This window comes from Xyrauchen texanus, chromosome 46 (genome assembly GCF_025860055.1).
Source record: "Xyrauchen texanus isolate HMW12.3.18 chromosome 46, RBS_HiC_50CHRs, whole genome shotgun sequence".
Classification (NCBI taxonomy): Eukaryota; Metazoa; Chordata; class Actinopteri; order Cypriniformes; family Catostomidae; genus Xyrauchen; species Xyrauchen texanus.
This window is the reverse complement of record NC_068321.1, coordinates 5,369,189-5,384,226: the sequence shown is the minus strand read 5'-3', so window position 1 is coordinate 5,384,226 and position 15,038 is coordinate 5,369,189. Positions and strand designations below refer to the sequence as shown.

General features: G+C 37.9%; 1 protein-coding gene across 2 annotated transcripts in view; it reads right to left on the bottom strand.

Moving 5' to 3' along the window:
* LOC127637909 (FYVE, RhoGEF and PH domain-containing protein 6-like) overlaps positions 1 to 14,606 on the bottom strand; it is a 35,124-nt gene extending 20,518 nt beyond the window's left edge. Inside the window, exons 1-5 of one of the 2 annotated variants that reach the window (XM_052119155.1) lie at positions 14,478 to 14,606; positions 10,888 to 12,826; positions 5,115 to 5,217; positions 2,103 to 2,164; positions 1,982 to 2,012 (exon numbers count right to left, since the gene is read on the bottom strand). In XM_052119155.1, coding sequence (XP_051975115.1) covers positions 1,982 to 2,012; positions 2,103 to 2,164; positions 5,115 to 5,217; positions 10,888 to 12,826; positions 14,478 to 14,493 — 2,151 coding nt within the window. In that variant the 5' untranslated portion in view covers positions 14,494 to 14,606. The remainder of the gene's footprint in view (positions 1 to 1,981; positions 2,013 to 2,102; positions 2,165 to 5,114; positions 5,218 to 10,887; positions 12,827 to 14,477) is intronic. The other variant, XM_052119156.1, reaches the window with a different exon arrangement.
* Positions 14,607 to 15,038: the final 432 nt, after the last annotated feature.

Genomic DNA, 15,038 nt, shown 5'->3' with positions numbered 1-15,038 from the left:
CTCAAAGAGTGTATATGGAAAGATGATACATGTGTGTGTGTGTGTGTGTGTGTGTGTGTGTGTGTGTGTGTTTGTGTGTACATTTCCGAGGACTTTGTGTGTGCAAACACACATCCACATAGTGTATTCAGTATGTATTCAGACCACTTCATTTTTTTCACATTTTGTTATGTAGCAGCATTATGCTAAAATGCTTTAAAAAAAATTATAACAAAAAAAAAATCACACCAATCTACACTCCATACCCCCATATTGACAAACCAGATTTTTGATAACTTTGCAAATATATGAAAAATTTGAAATATTAGATTGACATAAGTATTCAGACTCTAAACTCAGTACTTAGTTGAAGCACCTTTGGCAGCGATTACAGCCTCAAGTCTTTTTGGGTATGATGCAACAAGCTATGCACACCTGGATTTGGGGATTTTCTGACATTCTTATGTGAAGATCCTCTCAAGCTCTGTCAGGTTGGATGGGGACCGTCAGTAGACAGCCATTTTCAGGTCTCTCCAGAGATGTTCGATTGTGTTTAAGATTGGGCTCTAGCTGGGCCACTCAAGGACATTCACCTAAGCAACTCTTTCGTTGTCTTGGCTGTGTGCTTAGGGTCACATTCAAATGTTGGAAGGTGAACCTTTGACCCATTCTGAGGTCCTGAGCACTCTGGACCAGGTTTTCATTAAGGATATCTCAGTATTTTGTTGCGTTCAGCTTTCCTTCAACCCTGACCAGTCCTCAAGTCCCTGCCACTGAAAAATACCTCTACAGCATGATGCTACCACCACCATGCTTCACCCATGGGATGGTATTGTTTGCAGGTGATGATCGGTGCCTGGTTTCCTCCAGACAAGTCACTTGGAATTGACGCCAAACAGTTCAATCTTCATTTCCTCAGACCAGAGAATATTGTTTCTCACAGCCTGAGAGTCCTTTAGGTGCTTTTTATGTGTCTTGCACTGAGGAGAAGCTTCCGTCTGGAAGCCCAGATCGGTGGAGTTTTACAGTGATGGTTGTCCTTCTGCAAGTTTCTCCCATCTCCACACATGATCTCTGGAGCTGAACCAGAGTGGCCATGGTCACCTCTCTTACCAAGGCCCTTCTCCCCTGATTGCTCATTTCGGCCAGGCGGCCACCTCTAGGAATAGTCCTGGTTGTTCCAAACTTCTTCCATTTAAAAATGGAGGCCATTGTGCTCTTGGGAACCTTCAATGCAGCCAAAAGTTTTTTGAGCATTACCCAGATCTGTGCCTCAACACCATCCTGTCTCTGAGCTCTGCAGGCAGTTCCTTTGACCTCATGGCATTGTTTTTGCTCTGATATGCATTTTCAACTGTGTGACCTTATATAGACAGGTGTGTGCTTTTCCAAATCTTGTCAAACAAATAAATTGGTCACAGGTGACTCAAATCATAATGTAGAAACATATCAAAGATGATCCAGAGAAATTAGATGCACCTGAGGTAAATTTCAAGTGTCATAGCAAAGGGTCTGAATACTTATGTCAATGTGATAATTAAATTTTTTGTTGCTTTGTCATATGGTATGGAGTGTAGATTGATGTGACATTTTTTTTATAATTTAAAGCATTTTAGTATAAAGCTACAACATAACAAAATGTGAAAATGATAAAGGGGTCTTAATACTTTCTAAATGCCATGTATATGCTCATCTAAAGGATTGGGATTCTCCTGAACACTTAATATTTCTGTATTTTATAGTCCAATCCATTAATTACCAATGGCCGGTCACTTTAGACCAGGAACACCACATGTGTAACAAAGTGAAATAAAGCCAATAAAACTTAATGAAAATTATCTAAAACAAAATTGTGTGTTTAGATGAACTGTTTGAACAAAGTTGTGGAATTTTATTCCAACTGGATAAAATAAAATAGTTTTCAGGAAAAAAGGAAAAGTTAATCGGTCAATTTTCACCAGAACACAATATAAGGGATAAACAAGTTAAATTGACCACTTACTATGTGAAGCAGCTTCAGTACTTTTACAAATCTGTAAAATAATAAATAGTTATAATAAATGAAATAGTTTAATAAATAATAAGGTTTGAAGATTCCTGCTTAAAATACAGAAAAGACTTACACTTTCTCTGAAGTCATGATCTCTTTTACAATGTGGGCAACCTTGGTCTTTTTAGCCTTCATCTAAAATTGAAACAGAAACATTACATTTAAATACAAAGGGATGCCAGTTTCCAGCCAATACATATATTTATAAGTTGCACCTTCACACTAGGACTAAGACAATACAGTCAATTTAACTTAAAATGTGTCCCAAAGAGGTACAGTATTTTGGTAGTCATTGCATTAAATGGCAATGAATTTAAAAAAAATGTATTACATCAAGATTTTTGGTTAAAAATGTGTTTTTTTTTTTTAAATTATTATTATTATTATTACTACATTAACTGTACTAACTGTAGCAGCTTTAACATCTGAAACATCGTATCTTATCATATCGGGGAGTTAGCTCAGTGGTAGAACACCAAACACTCGAGCACTGCAGACACGGGTTCGATCCCCGCTTACGGCAGCCTTGTCACAAGACTGAAAAGGCATTTGGTCGGCTCATCGGATCTTCCATCAGCCTGTCTTCCAGCTTCCACCCCCAATCCAATGGCCAGACAAAGAGAGTCAACAAAGATGTTGAAAGGACACCAAGATGCCTGGTCTCCAACAACCACTCTACTTGGAGCCCTCGATTAATCTGGGCTGAGTTTGCTCATAACACTTTTTCATTCTTCCCTAGGCATGTCCCCCTTTGAATGTCTGTGCGGACATTTGGAAGACCTATTTGTGATGAGCTTTAACTTCCTGGTTGATGTCTTGAGATATTGCTTCAATATTTACACATCATTTTCCTCCTGCAGCAAAGCACCCCCACAACATGATGCTGCCACCCCCATGCTTGAAGGTTGGGACAGTGTTCTTTGGCTTGCAAGCCTCACCAATTTTTCAACAAACATAATGATGGTAATTATGGCCAAATAGTTAATTTGTTGTTTCATCAGACCAGAGGACATTTCTTCAAAAATTTGTCCACATGTGCACTTGCAATCTGTAGTCTGGCTTTTTTATAGCCGTTTTGGAGAAGTGGCTTCTTCCTTGCCGAGCAGCCTTTTAGGTTATGTTGATATAAGACTTGTTTTAATGTGGATATACATACTTGTCTACCTCTTTTCTCCAGCATCTTCACAAGGTCCTTTGCTATTGTTCTGGGATTAATTAGCATGTTTCACACCAAACTACGTTCATCTCTAGGCGACAGAATGCGTCTCCTTCCGGAGTGGTATGATGACTGAACGGTCCAATGATGTATATACTTGTGTACTATTATTTGTACAGATGAATGTGGTACAATCAGACATTGGAAAATTCGTTTTCTGAGGTCTTGGCTGATGTCTTTTGATTTTTCCATGATGTCAAGCAAAGAGGCACCGAGTTTGAAGGTAGGCCTTAAAATACATCCACTGATACACAGTCATCATTTTCTGGATTTATCCAAGATGCTTTAAAGGCACAGTTAACTTAGTGTATGTAAAATTCTGACCCACTGGAATTATGATATAGTCAATTAAAAGTGAAACAATCTGTCTGTAAACAATTGTTGGAAAAAATGACTCTTATTATGCACAAAGTAGATGTCCTTAATGACTTCCCAAAACTATTGTTTGCTAATATTAAATCTATGGAGAAGTAAAAAAAAAAATTTTTTTTTAATGAATTGAACCTAAGTGTATGTTAACTTCTTAATTCAACTGTATAATATATATATATATATATATATATATATATATATATATATATATATATACATACATACATACATACATACATACATACACACACACACATTCAAACCAGCCCATCAGGCACCAAAATCATTCCACGGTCCAAATCACTAAGCTCACATTTTGTCCCCATTCTGATGGTTGATGTGAACATCAACTGAAGCTCCTGACCCATATCTGCATGATTTTATGCACTGCTGCCACACGATTGTCTGATTAGATAATTGCATGGATGATTGTTGATACCAGATGAGCTAGTTTGAGTATTTCTGTTACTGCTGATCTCCTGGGATTTTCACACACAACAGTCTCTAGAATTTACTCCAATAGGTGTAAAAAACTTCCAGTGAGCGGCAGTTCTGTGGATGGAACTCCTTGTTGATGATAGATGGCCAGACTGGTTCGAACTGACAAAGTCTATGGTAACTCATATAACCGCTCTGTACAATTGTGGTGAGAAGAATAGCATTCTGAGATGCAGGCTGGGGCTTTTTTGGCGGCATGAGGGGTACCTACACAATATTAGGCAGGTGGTTTTAATGTTGTGGCCGATCAGTGTATAAATATATAGATACTATATCATTCACATTCTTGAATTTTGTAATCATGTGTGGCAGGGCGGAGGGCGGGGCCAGGTCGTGATTACACACACCGGCCCCTAATTAGGCTAATTAGCCCTGGAGAGGGATAAAGGCCAACCGAAGATGGCAGTGTGACAGAGAGAGAGAGATTTACAGGCAGCTGTCCGACACCTGTGTGTGTGTGTGTGTGTGTGTGTGTGTGTGTGTGTGTTTCTTATTAAAAATATTATTTATATTCTCAAGAAGGTTCTCGCCGCCTCCTTTCCATTATTCCCTTTACACTGGTGCCGTAAATCTCTCTCTCTCTGTCGCACTGCCATCTTCGGGGATAATTATTCCCATAAAATAAAAAAAACTTCACACACAGTCTAAAGCCATCCTCTCAATTTTATATTTTGTCACTGAATGGCTACCTACATGTTGTTACACAACCTGTTTTTGATTTTGTGTACAAAAGTAGTTTTTAAATTGCTTCTCTGCTTATTTTTTGAGAAATAATAATAAAGATGTTTAAAAATGTTTTTTCACCACATAGATATTTTTGCCCCAGAAGAAACATAAAAATGAACCTAGAAATTGAAAACATGTTAATCATACTAGAGGTGTATTCAAATCATTTGTGTGAATTGCATTTTTAATGTATTTTTGAATAACTTCATAGATCCCGACAAAACATTTTTTTAAATGAGTGTCACGTCATTGACCCAAATATGAATACATTACCTGGCTCTCGTTGCTGATAGTATTATCCTCCTCTTCCTCCAAGCTGCTATCATCTCCTTCTTCTGAATGTGTGTCATCCACATGCATTTCTTCAAACACATTTCTGAAAATAAAACAAGAAGCAACATAAGGAGCAATGCAAAATGTAAAGGCATGTGAGAGGAACTAAAAAGGTGTGATGATTAAAACACCACAATTCTGTACTCTCCAAGATCAAAACTATCTAAGCAGTCAACAATAGTCTGTAATATGAACCAGAAATAGGTTAAAATATGAAGTCATTCAGCAACATGTTTCGAATGTAGCAGCCATCTTTTTCCAACTCCTTATCAAATGGGTGTGTCACATATGACAAACTCAAATATGTTTCACAAGTTTGTAAAGCAAATATTTTCTTGAACACTTCTGGAAACTTTTGTCTCACTAAAAAAAAATGTATGACCTTCATTGCATTAGACAAAAAAACATTAAAACAAGTGGCATCTGCAAACAAATGATGCAAGAGCTTTTCTGTGAAATAACTTTTAGGGTGTGGCTTGCAAGCGGAAAACACCATCCCAACCGTGAAGCATGAGGGTGGCAGCATCATGTTGTGGGGGTGCTTTGCTGCAGGAGGGACTGGTGCAATTTACAAAATAGATGGAATTATGAGGATGGAAAATTATGTGGATTAGGGTTGCAACGGTATGAGATTTTCACGGTATGATAACAGTCTCAGAAAATATCATGGTTTCACGGTATACGGTATTACACAATTACTATTATTTGTGAAAACAGAAGGGTTATTTATTTATTTTTGAGCAAACACTTTATTATAATCGAAACTTGAAACCATTAATTTTATTGAAGTATGTGTTACACTTTAAGAATGATGCGGCGTCCACTCTTGGTACATTTGTGTAAAAATGAAAAATAACATCAGCTGTGTGAGCTTTTGAAGTAATGTCCTATGATTATTAACAGTTAACATATACTGCTCCTGTCTGTAACTTTATCTCAGTGGTTCTCAACTGGTTTTGCTTCAGGACAGATTTTACATCGAAATCAAGTGTCGACCTGCCATAGATTAAACATAACCAGTATTTAATGTATCCTGGGTCGCATTTCCTTTTATGTTGCATAGATTTGTTCATGGTTTTGAAGTACAAGGACATGCCTCAAGTGACATTATTTTTGTTGATGATGTCAACAACAAAATCTACAGGAAGTTTTCTCTCCCCCTTTTAAAAATTGAAGAGCATATTTACTTATATGAGCCCATTATTATCCCGTTTGTTACCTAATATTACATATTTATACACATATTACACAGAAGGAAAGGCTCCTCATTATCATGGTTAGGTCAGTGTAGCTAGTCTTAAATAATAGTAATAATAATAATAATAATAATAATAATAAATTAATGTATTTATGAAAAATAAGCACTAGCTGAAACACATCTTGAAACTTTAACTACAACTGCCACTGTTGATATAAAATGAGGTCTAATAGATTCTACCTTTAGATTATTTCATATCTTCAAATGGGAGAACCATGGCATTGCTCTTTCCCTGCGACCCAGTCTGAATAGACCAGTTGAGAAACACTGCTTTAACTCACACACACACACACACACACTCATGTCAGACCCCCTTGCCTCGCTTCTCTCAGACATTTTCTTCGCTGCGAGTGCGTGCGTGTCGCAAGTTGACAAGTCTGACAGGCAGACAAGGAATAAAGGAGATGCGCAGGTGCATATGAGATTCTCTGTCCGGTTGCATTTTTTTCTCAATACCGTAGATAAGCAAATGTACATGGTATGATAACCGTCAATTTTCAAACCGTGGTATACCGTGAAACCGGTATACCGCTGCAACCCTAATGTGGATATATTGAAGCAACATCTCAAGACATCAGTCAGGAAGTTAAAGCTTGGTCGCAAATGGGTCTTCCTATGGGGACAGTGACCCCAAGCATACCTCCAAAGTTGTGGAAACATGACTTAAGGACAACAAAGTCAAGGTATTGGAGTGGCCATCACAAAGCCCTGACATCTCTCAGACAGAAAATTTGTGGGCAGAACTGAAAAAGCGTAAGCGAGCAAGGAAGCCTAATGGGCCAAAATTCCAGCAACTTATTGTGAGAAGCTTATGGAAGACTACCTAAAAACATTTGACCCAAATTAAACAATTTAAAAGCAATGCTACCAAATACTAACAAATTGTATGTAAACCTCTGACCCACTGGGTATGTGATGAAAGAAATAAAAGCTGAAATAAATAATTCTGACATTTCACATTCTTAAAATAAAGTAGTGATCCTAACTGACCTAAGACAGGGAAAGTTTTCTATGATTAAATGTCAGGAATTGTGAAAAACTGAGTTTAAAAGTATTTGGCTAAGGTGTAGGTAAACTTCTCACTTCAACTGTACCATCCAGAGTTTCCACAAGAAATGTTTGTGTCTATGTCATTCCGAATTCAGACTCCCTATATTCTTGTTTAGGGGCAGGCGTAGGGATGGGCTTTAGCGGTAGGAACTAATGATGGTTAGGGTTAGGGGTGGGCTTTAGGGATAAGGGCCAATCAGGTAGAGGGGAGTCAGAATATGGCAGTGAGTAATATTTCTGCACAACACGGGCCAATGTGTCTGGGAATGATTTGCCAGACAATTTGGAATTAGTGTCTAATTTAAATAAAAAAAATTAAACGGGGGAAAAGGGGACAAGGAAAAAACTAAACTGCAATTTAACACATATTTTCTTTTATAAAGAAATATTAAAATATCAAATTGTCATATAATTTCTCACCTTGACTAATTTCATTGTCCCTTTGAATTTTCATGGCACAAAAGAATTTTACAACTTGACATTCACATAAGCCTGATGCCCTTCTTCAGAAGACAGTAACGCAAGGTAGTTTTAATGTAGGGTAATTCTAACGTGAGAAGCTTCAAACTCCAGGTAAGCAAGATGGGAATAACGGTTGCTTTTGCCAGTGTGCAGGATACAACATGCTTTAGTCGTAGACTAGGACTTCGCAAGAGACTTGCAGTGCATCCGGAAAGTATTCACAGTGCTTCACTTTTTACTGATTTTGTTATGTTACAGCTTTATTTCAAAATTGATTAAATTAATTATTTTCCTCAAAATTCTACAAACAATACCCCATAATGACGATGTGAGAAGTTTGTTTGAAATCTTTGCAAATTTATATAAAAAAAATAAAATAAAAATCACATGTACGTAAGTATTCACAGCCTTTGCCATGACACTCAAAATTGAGCTCAGGTGCATCCTGTTTCCACTGATCATCCTTGAGATGTTTCTACAACTTGATTGGAGTCCACCTGTGGTAAATTCAGTTGATTGGACATGATTTGGAAAGGCACACACCTATATAAGGTCCCACAGTTAACAGTGCATGTCAGAGCACAAACCAAGCCATGAAGTCCAAGGAATTGTCTGTAGACCTCCGAGACAGGATTGTATCAAGGCACATATCTGGGGAAGGGTATAGAAAAGATTCTGCAGCATTGAAGGTCTCAATGAGCACAGTGGTCTCCATCATCCGTAAATGGAAGAAGTTTGGAACCACCGGGACTCTTCCTAGAGCTGGCCGCCCGGCCAAACTGAGCGACCGGGGGAGAAGGGCCTTGGTCAGGGAGGTGACCAAGAACCCGATGAGAGGAGAAATTTCCAGAAGAACAACCATCTCTGCAGCACTCCACCAATCAGGCCTGTATGGTAGAGTAGCCAGACGGACATAGAAGGCACATGACAGCCTGCCTGGAGTTTGCCAAAAGGCACCTGAAGGGCTCTCAGACCATGAGAAATAAAATTCTCTGGTCTGATGAAACAAAGATTGAACTCTTTGGCCTGAATAGCAAGTGTCATGTCTGGAGGAAACTAGGCACCGCTCATCACCATCCCTACAGTGAAGCATGGTGGTGGCAGCATCATGCTGTGGGAATGTTTTTCAGCGGCAGGAACTGGGAGACTAGCCAGGATCGAGGGAAAGATGAATTCAGCATTGTACAGAGACATCCTTGATGAAATCCAGCTCCAGAGCGCTCTGGACCTCAGACTGGGGTGAAGGTTCATCTTCCAACAAGACATCGACCCTGAGCACACAGCCAAGATAACAAAGGAGTGGCTACAGGACAACTCTGTGAGTGGCAGCAGTCAGAGCCCAGACTTGAACCCGATTGAACATCTCTGGAGAGATCTGAAAATGGCTGTGCACCGACGCTCCCTATCCAACCTGATGGAGCTTGAGAGGTCCTGCAAAGAAGAATGGGAGAAACTGCCCAAAAATAGGTGTGCCAAGCTTGTGGCATCATACAAAAAAAAGACTAGGCTGTAATTGGTGCCAAAGGTGCTTCAACAAAGTATTGAGCAAAGGTTGTGAATACTTATGTACATGTGAGTTTTTTTTTTTTTTTTTTTTTTTTATAAATTTGCAAAGATTTCAAACAAACTTCTATCAAAGTCAAGTCAAATAGTTTTTATTGTCGTTCAACCATATACAGTTATTACAGTACACAGAGAAACCAGACAACGTTCCTCCAGGACTATGGTGCTACATAAAAACAACATAGGACAAACACAGAACCACATGAGACTACACAGACTAAATAACATTTCTACATGAAGTGCACGTGCAAACGTGTGCAAAAAGTACAGGACAGTACAATAATTACTAATGGAACAGGACAATAGGCACAGTAAGTGACAGTGAGGTGCAGTGCCGACCAGTACACAATTGTAGTCAGAGTAGTGCAAAAAGATGACACTTTCTAAAAATGCCAAATGTAAACATAACATACTATGAAATAGTGTTCTATGGACATAGAAGTTTCACGTTGTCATTATGGGGTATTGTTTGTAGAATTTTGAGGAAAATAATTAATTTAATCCATTTTGGAATAAGGCTGTAACATAACAAAATGTGGAAAAAGTGAAGCGCTGTAAGTCTCTGCAGAACAAAAATGGGCCTTTTCCAATAAGTTGGCTTTTTCAAACTGGGATGAGCCTTTTTCAACTGCTTTAAATTACTAGCCAACTACATTGAAATTCCCTACTTTGATTGAATGGTTAAGAAACACCCATCCTGGTTCGGAAACAGCCACTGATAACTACATTGAGATTCCCTACTTTCACTAGGTAGTTTAGATATGCCCATCCCGGTTTTAAAAACACACACAGATTGGGAAACATAGAAACTGAATAAAACACAGTAGGTTGATTGATAAGTTGTTGATAATAAGTATAGAAACAATGTATTTAAAACAATGAAAATGTTTGGCATGCTTTGTTGGCTGTGATTCTCTGATTGGTGGATCATTCTCTGCTGAATTATAGGTAGTGTATTTCATCACCAAGAATAACACTATTAAACATGGTTTCAAAAAATTCTGTTAAAATAAACTGGACAGATGGCTTAAACAGAAGCATACAACATCAATTAACAACCTCAGAGCTCATGGTAGGTCTATATTAAAGGAATAGTTCACCCAAATATGAAAATTCTCTCATAATTTACACACTCTCGTGCCATCCCAGATGTGCATGACTTTCTTTCTTTTGCAGAACACAGATTTTGAGTATATATATATAATGCTAAATGAAAGTTAGTAATAGATTTTTTGCCAGTTCATCTTTATTTAATTTACTAATACATTAAATTGTGTGATAAATTGGCATTATATTTGGACTTTAGTCAAAAATCGCCATCAGCCATTTAAAAAAAAACTTTTTGGTTAACCTCTATTATAAACTATGACATTCATGTACCTTTTAAGAAAATCCTGCTGCTCTTTGGTGTCTGCAGAGTTTCCAGGGAACACATCAGGAATTTCATAAATACCGTCGTCCTCGTACTTGCAAGACTGGCTTTGGCAAATATTGGTGTCCTGTGCATTTGTAGTGTTACATTGAGGGAGGTTTTCATATTCAGGGATATCTTCATATATATGTTCATATTGACCAGAATTCTGTAGATCTACCTCAAGGTCATCTACATTTTGCTCAATTTCAGTTTTAATCCCATTTACTACTGGCATCACATTCAATCCATCTGGGTAAATATTGTGCAGTGATATCCGTCTTTCAGAACACACTTCGTTTTGGTTTCTATCTGAATAGCATTCCGCGTCGACTGTTTGTTCATTTGTAACTGCAGTGCAATCAAGTGCCTGCCCACTCTTGACAAACAGCTTTTGAGGCACTTTTTTGACACTGATGTCAAGGTCCATGATCCTTAGAAATGAGGTCTTCTTTAGGCCATCAGATCTATGCATGTCTGCTGAGGATAAGGATTTGGATTTAGGCTTGAGTTTGAAGCCAACCTTTTGGTCTTCTTCTTCAAGCTTCTTAATTGGTTGGCTCAGACTGACAACTTCAGTTTTGTGATCTTCATTCTTCATTTCGGAAAAATGCGCTCTGAATGTCCTTGTCTTTATAAGGCGTCCATCTACTGAAAATTCTATAGTCCCAACGCTATCCTTCCTAAAGATATCAGGTTGACGTTTCTGGCTTGTCATCTTTGTTGTAGGATGTTGATTGCTTGTTAAGAAGTTCTCAAAGGCACTGGGGAATCCATCCAGATCTTGCTCTTTATTTTCAGTCCCTGGTGCATGTTGGCACACATCCTGGGTTTTATTATGTTGCAACCGATGGATCTTCTGGCGTGGGGCAGGAATGGGGGTGCCCTTGCTGTTGCATTGGGTACTGTTAACACCCCTTTGATTACCTTTGATCTCTCTAGAAGGTCTCACAGTGGTGATATTCTCCTTGTGAGGACCTTTCTGCAACAGATCTGAACTGTTTATATCAACAGGTAAGACAGTAAGATCTACCTTGTTAAGTCCTGATGACTCCTGAATGTTAATATTAGCTTTTTGCTGCATGACATCAGGAGGAACTTTCTTAGGAGGCCTAGAAACAGCATGAACTTTATCAGGGGACAGACTACATTGTACACTTTTACTTGATATTTGTGTACATTCAGTGGGGTCAGGTGATGGCTTACTATCAATTAATGAATGAATACTAGAAACAATGTTCTTCTGGTGCATCCTGGTAGTTTGGGCCTTAAATCTGCATTTTCCATTCAGAATGATGCTCTGATTTGCCTTCAAATGCCCTGTATTCCAAATCTGAGGTTTTTCAATAAGATTATTATTGTATGAGTCCTTTCTAGAGATGCACCTTGACAAGGCTGGTTTATTCACCACAAATTTCTGATCCTCTGATGTTCTCAACTGAGGTTTGGGTGGACTCATTTCAGAACCTTCTGTTTTGCTTTCCTTCCATGGATCTGTACTTTTATTGTGTTGAAGAACTTTTTGTTTGTTTTCCTCTGTGGAGCAATCTGCACAATTTCTGTCATTACAAACACAAATTGGAATTACGTAATCCCACTCTGGTTTGTTGTTCCCTGTGTGTGTTCCATTTCTGACATTTAGAAAGCTAACATTTCTTGTGATGTCTGATTTGTGTTGAAAATTAGCTTGGTGCTCAACCTTGGATGTCAGAGGTTTTGTCCTGAAAGAGGGGAGAGGAGGAATTTTGGAGAGGCATGGTTTTGGTGGCAAAGCAGGCTTGATGTTACTTTTAACAGTTGGTGGGGCACGCTGATAAACACGTAACTTTGAAGCAAGTGGAAGTTCTGTTTGCGCTGGTGTTGGAAGAAATTTTGGTTTTGGAGCCAAAGGTGGTTTCTGCTCACCTGCTGTGACAAATAAAGGATCCAGAGAGATAAAAACAAGGTTAAATTACACTATAATTAGTAAATGTTGTGTCTAACTAAATACAATACTATGAACTTATTGTGAACGTTTAAAATGGTATTGCGAGGGGGGACAAAATCCCAGTAGGTTGATTGATAAGTTGTTGATAATAAGTATAGAAACAATGTATTTAAAACAATGAAAATGTTTGGCATGCTTTGTTGGCTGTGCTTCTCTGATTGGTGGATCATTCTCTGCTGAATTATAGGTAGTGTATTTCATCACCAAGAATAACACTATTAAACATTGTTTCTAAAAAATTAAGTTAAAATAACCTGGACGGATGGGTTAAACAGAAGCATACAACATCAATTAACAACCTCAGAGCTCATGGTAGGTCTATATTAAAGGAATAGTTCACCCAAATATGAAAAATCTCTCATCATTTACACACTCTCATGCCATCCCAGATGAGCATGCCTTTCTTTCTTCTGCTGAACACAAGCAAATATTTTTAGAAAAATATCTCAGCTCTGTAGGTCCACACAATGCAAGTGAATGGTCCAAAACACATAAAGGCAGTATGAAAGTAATCCAGACAACTCCAGTAGTTAAATCAATGTCTTCAGAAGTGACAGCCCTCCTATGTGCGTTCATAGGACGTAAAATTCTTCTCTTTTTGGGAGAACGTGGCAATAAGCACGAAGAATGGCAATTACCAAAGGGAAAGTGTGATAGTAAAAAGGACTGAAATATTGATCTGTTTCTCACCCACCCTAATTATATTGCTTCTGAATACATGAATTTCACCGCTGGAGTCGTATGGATTACTTTCATGCTGCATTTATGTGCTTTTTGGAGTTTCCCATTCTGGCCAGCATTCATTTGCACTGAATGGACCTACAGAGCTGAGTTATTCCTCTAAAAATCTACATTCAGCTTTTAGAAATGTGTGTGTGTGTGTGTGTTTATTAAATGCAGGAAATGTATGCTATTTCTGTTTGCGGAAAATGTGACCACAGCACGAACATGAAAATATATACCAAATCCAATATGACAAGCCTCCAATGTGGAAAGACAATTAGGGACATTTTAATCATGCTATCAAGTTGTTATCAGTTCTCATAAAATTCAGAAAAGCCACACAGTGTACTTTATTGTTAAGCATGCATTTTGAGCTATTAAAAGAGGATTAGGGTCTCTCAGACATTTAATCAGACCTCAAACATAATTTAAGGTTTAGGAGAACAACACATCCGGGGTGGTGCTGTCATTCATTTTCAGTTTGCATATTGCTCATTAATAAATGTCCCTGGAAATTTCCCAGCTTTAATGAAAAACAACAACACAAAGTTAAAGCAAATTCAACAAGATGTATACTATATTATATAACTTTATTAAAAGGAACAAACCTAATAGACTTATCAAATGTTAAAGCCCAAATTCAAAATTATTTGCCTTCAGAAGTTGTCCCAACTCAACCAAGCGACATGAAAAGTAACTTTTCCAACCTCATTGTGTGTTAAAATGGTGCAATGTTATTTAAAACTGAACAGCGGTTTGGTACTATCTAAAAATTTGTACATATGACTTAACTCTTTCTATGGTAGTTTATAATAAATGTTGTTGTGTAAAAGCAAGAAAATAACTCACCTGCTCTCTTCATCATCCCCTAATATTCACTTATTCATGAGATATATGACACCACTACTGAATGTCCTTTTGAGTTTGTTTGTCTCATTACATGTTTTCTAAAAGTTCGGCGACGCTGTCCAAGGCAATATTTCCGGTGTTGTGAGGAAAGATTGTGGTCAAACTCCTTCAGGCATGCAGTGAGGGCGGGTTAAACCAACAAATATATATCTGCACAAGTATTACGCACATCCCTTGCATGTGTGTACAGGAATTGCTTTGTTGTTAGGAGTAAACAAATGGAAGATAATTTACTGTACATTTCACTCGTAATTACACCAATATTGACAGTCGGTCAACCAATGTTAACAAATTGGATTAGTTTTACGCTCAATTGACAGACTTTAACTAAAGCAGTAATATAGTTCAATGGCGCCCTCGTGTGTAAAGGAGAAAAAGCATCATTTGAGTACGACTACAACAGTACAGTTCATTTGTGCGGCACTTTTTTTTTCATTACATGTTGTTTCAAAGCAGCAAAGTAAATAATAAATAAATTAAAAAAATATATAATTACACAAA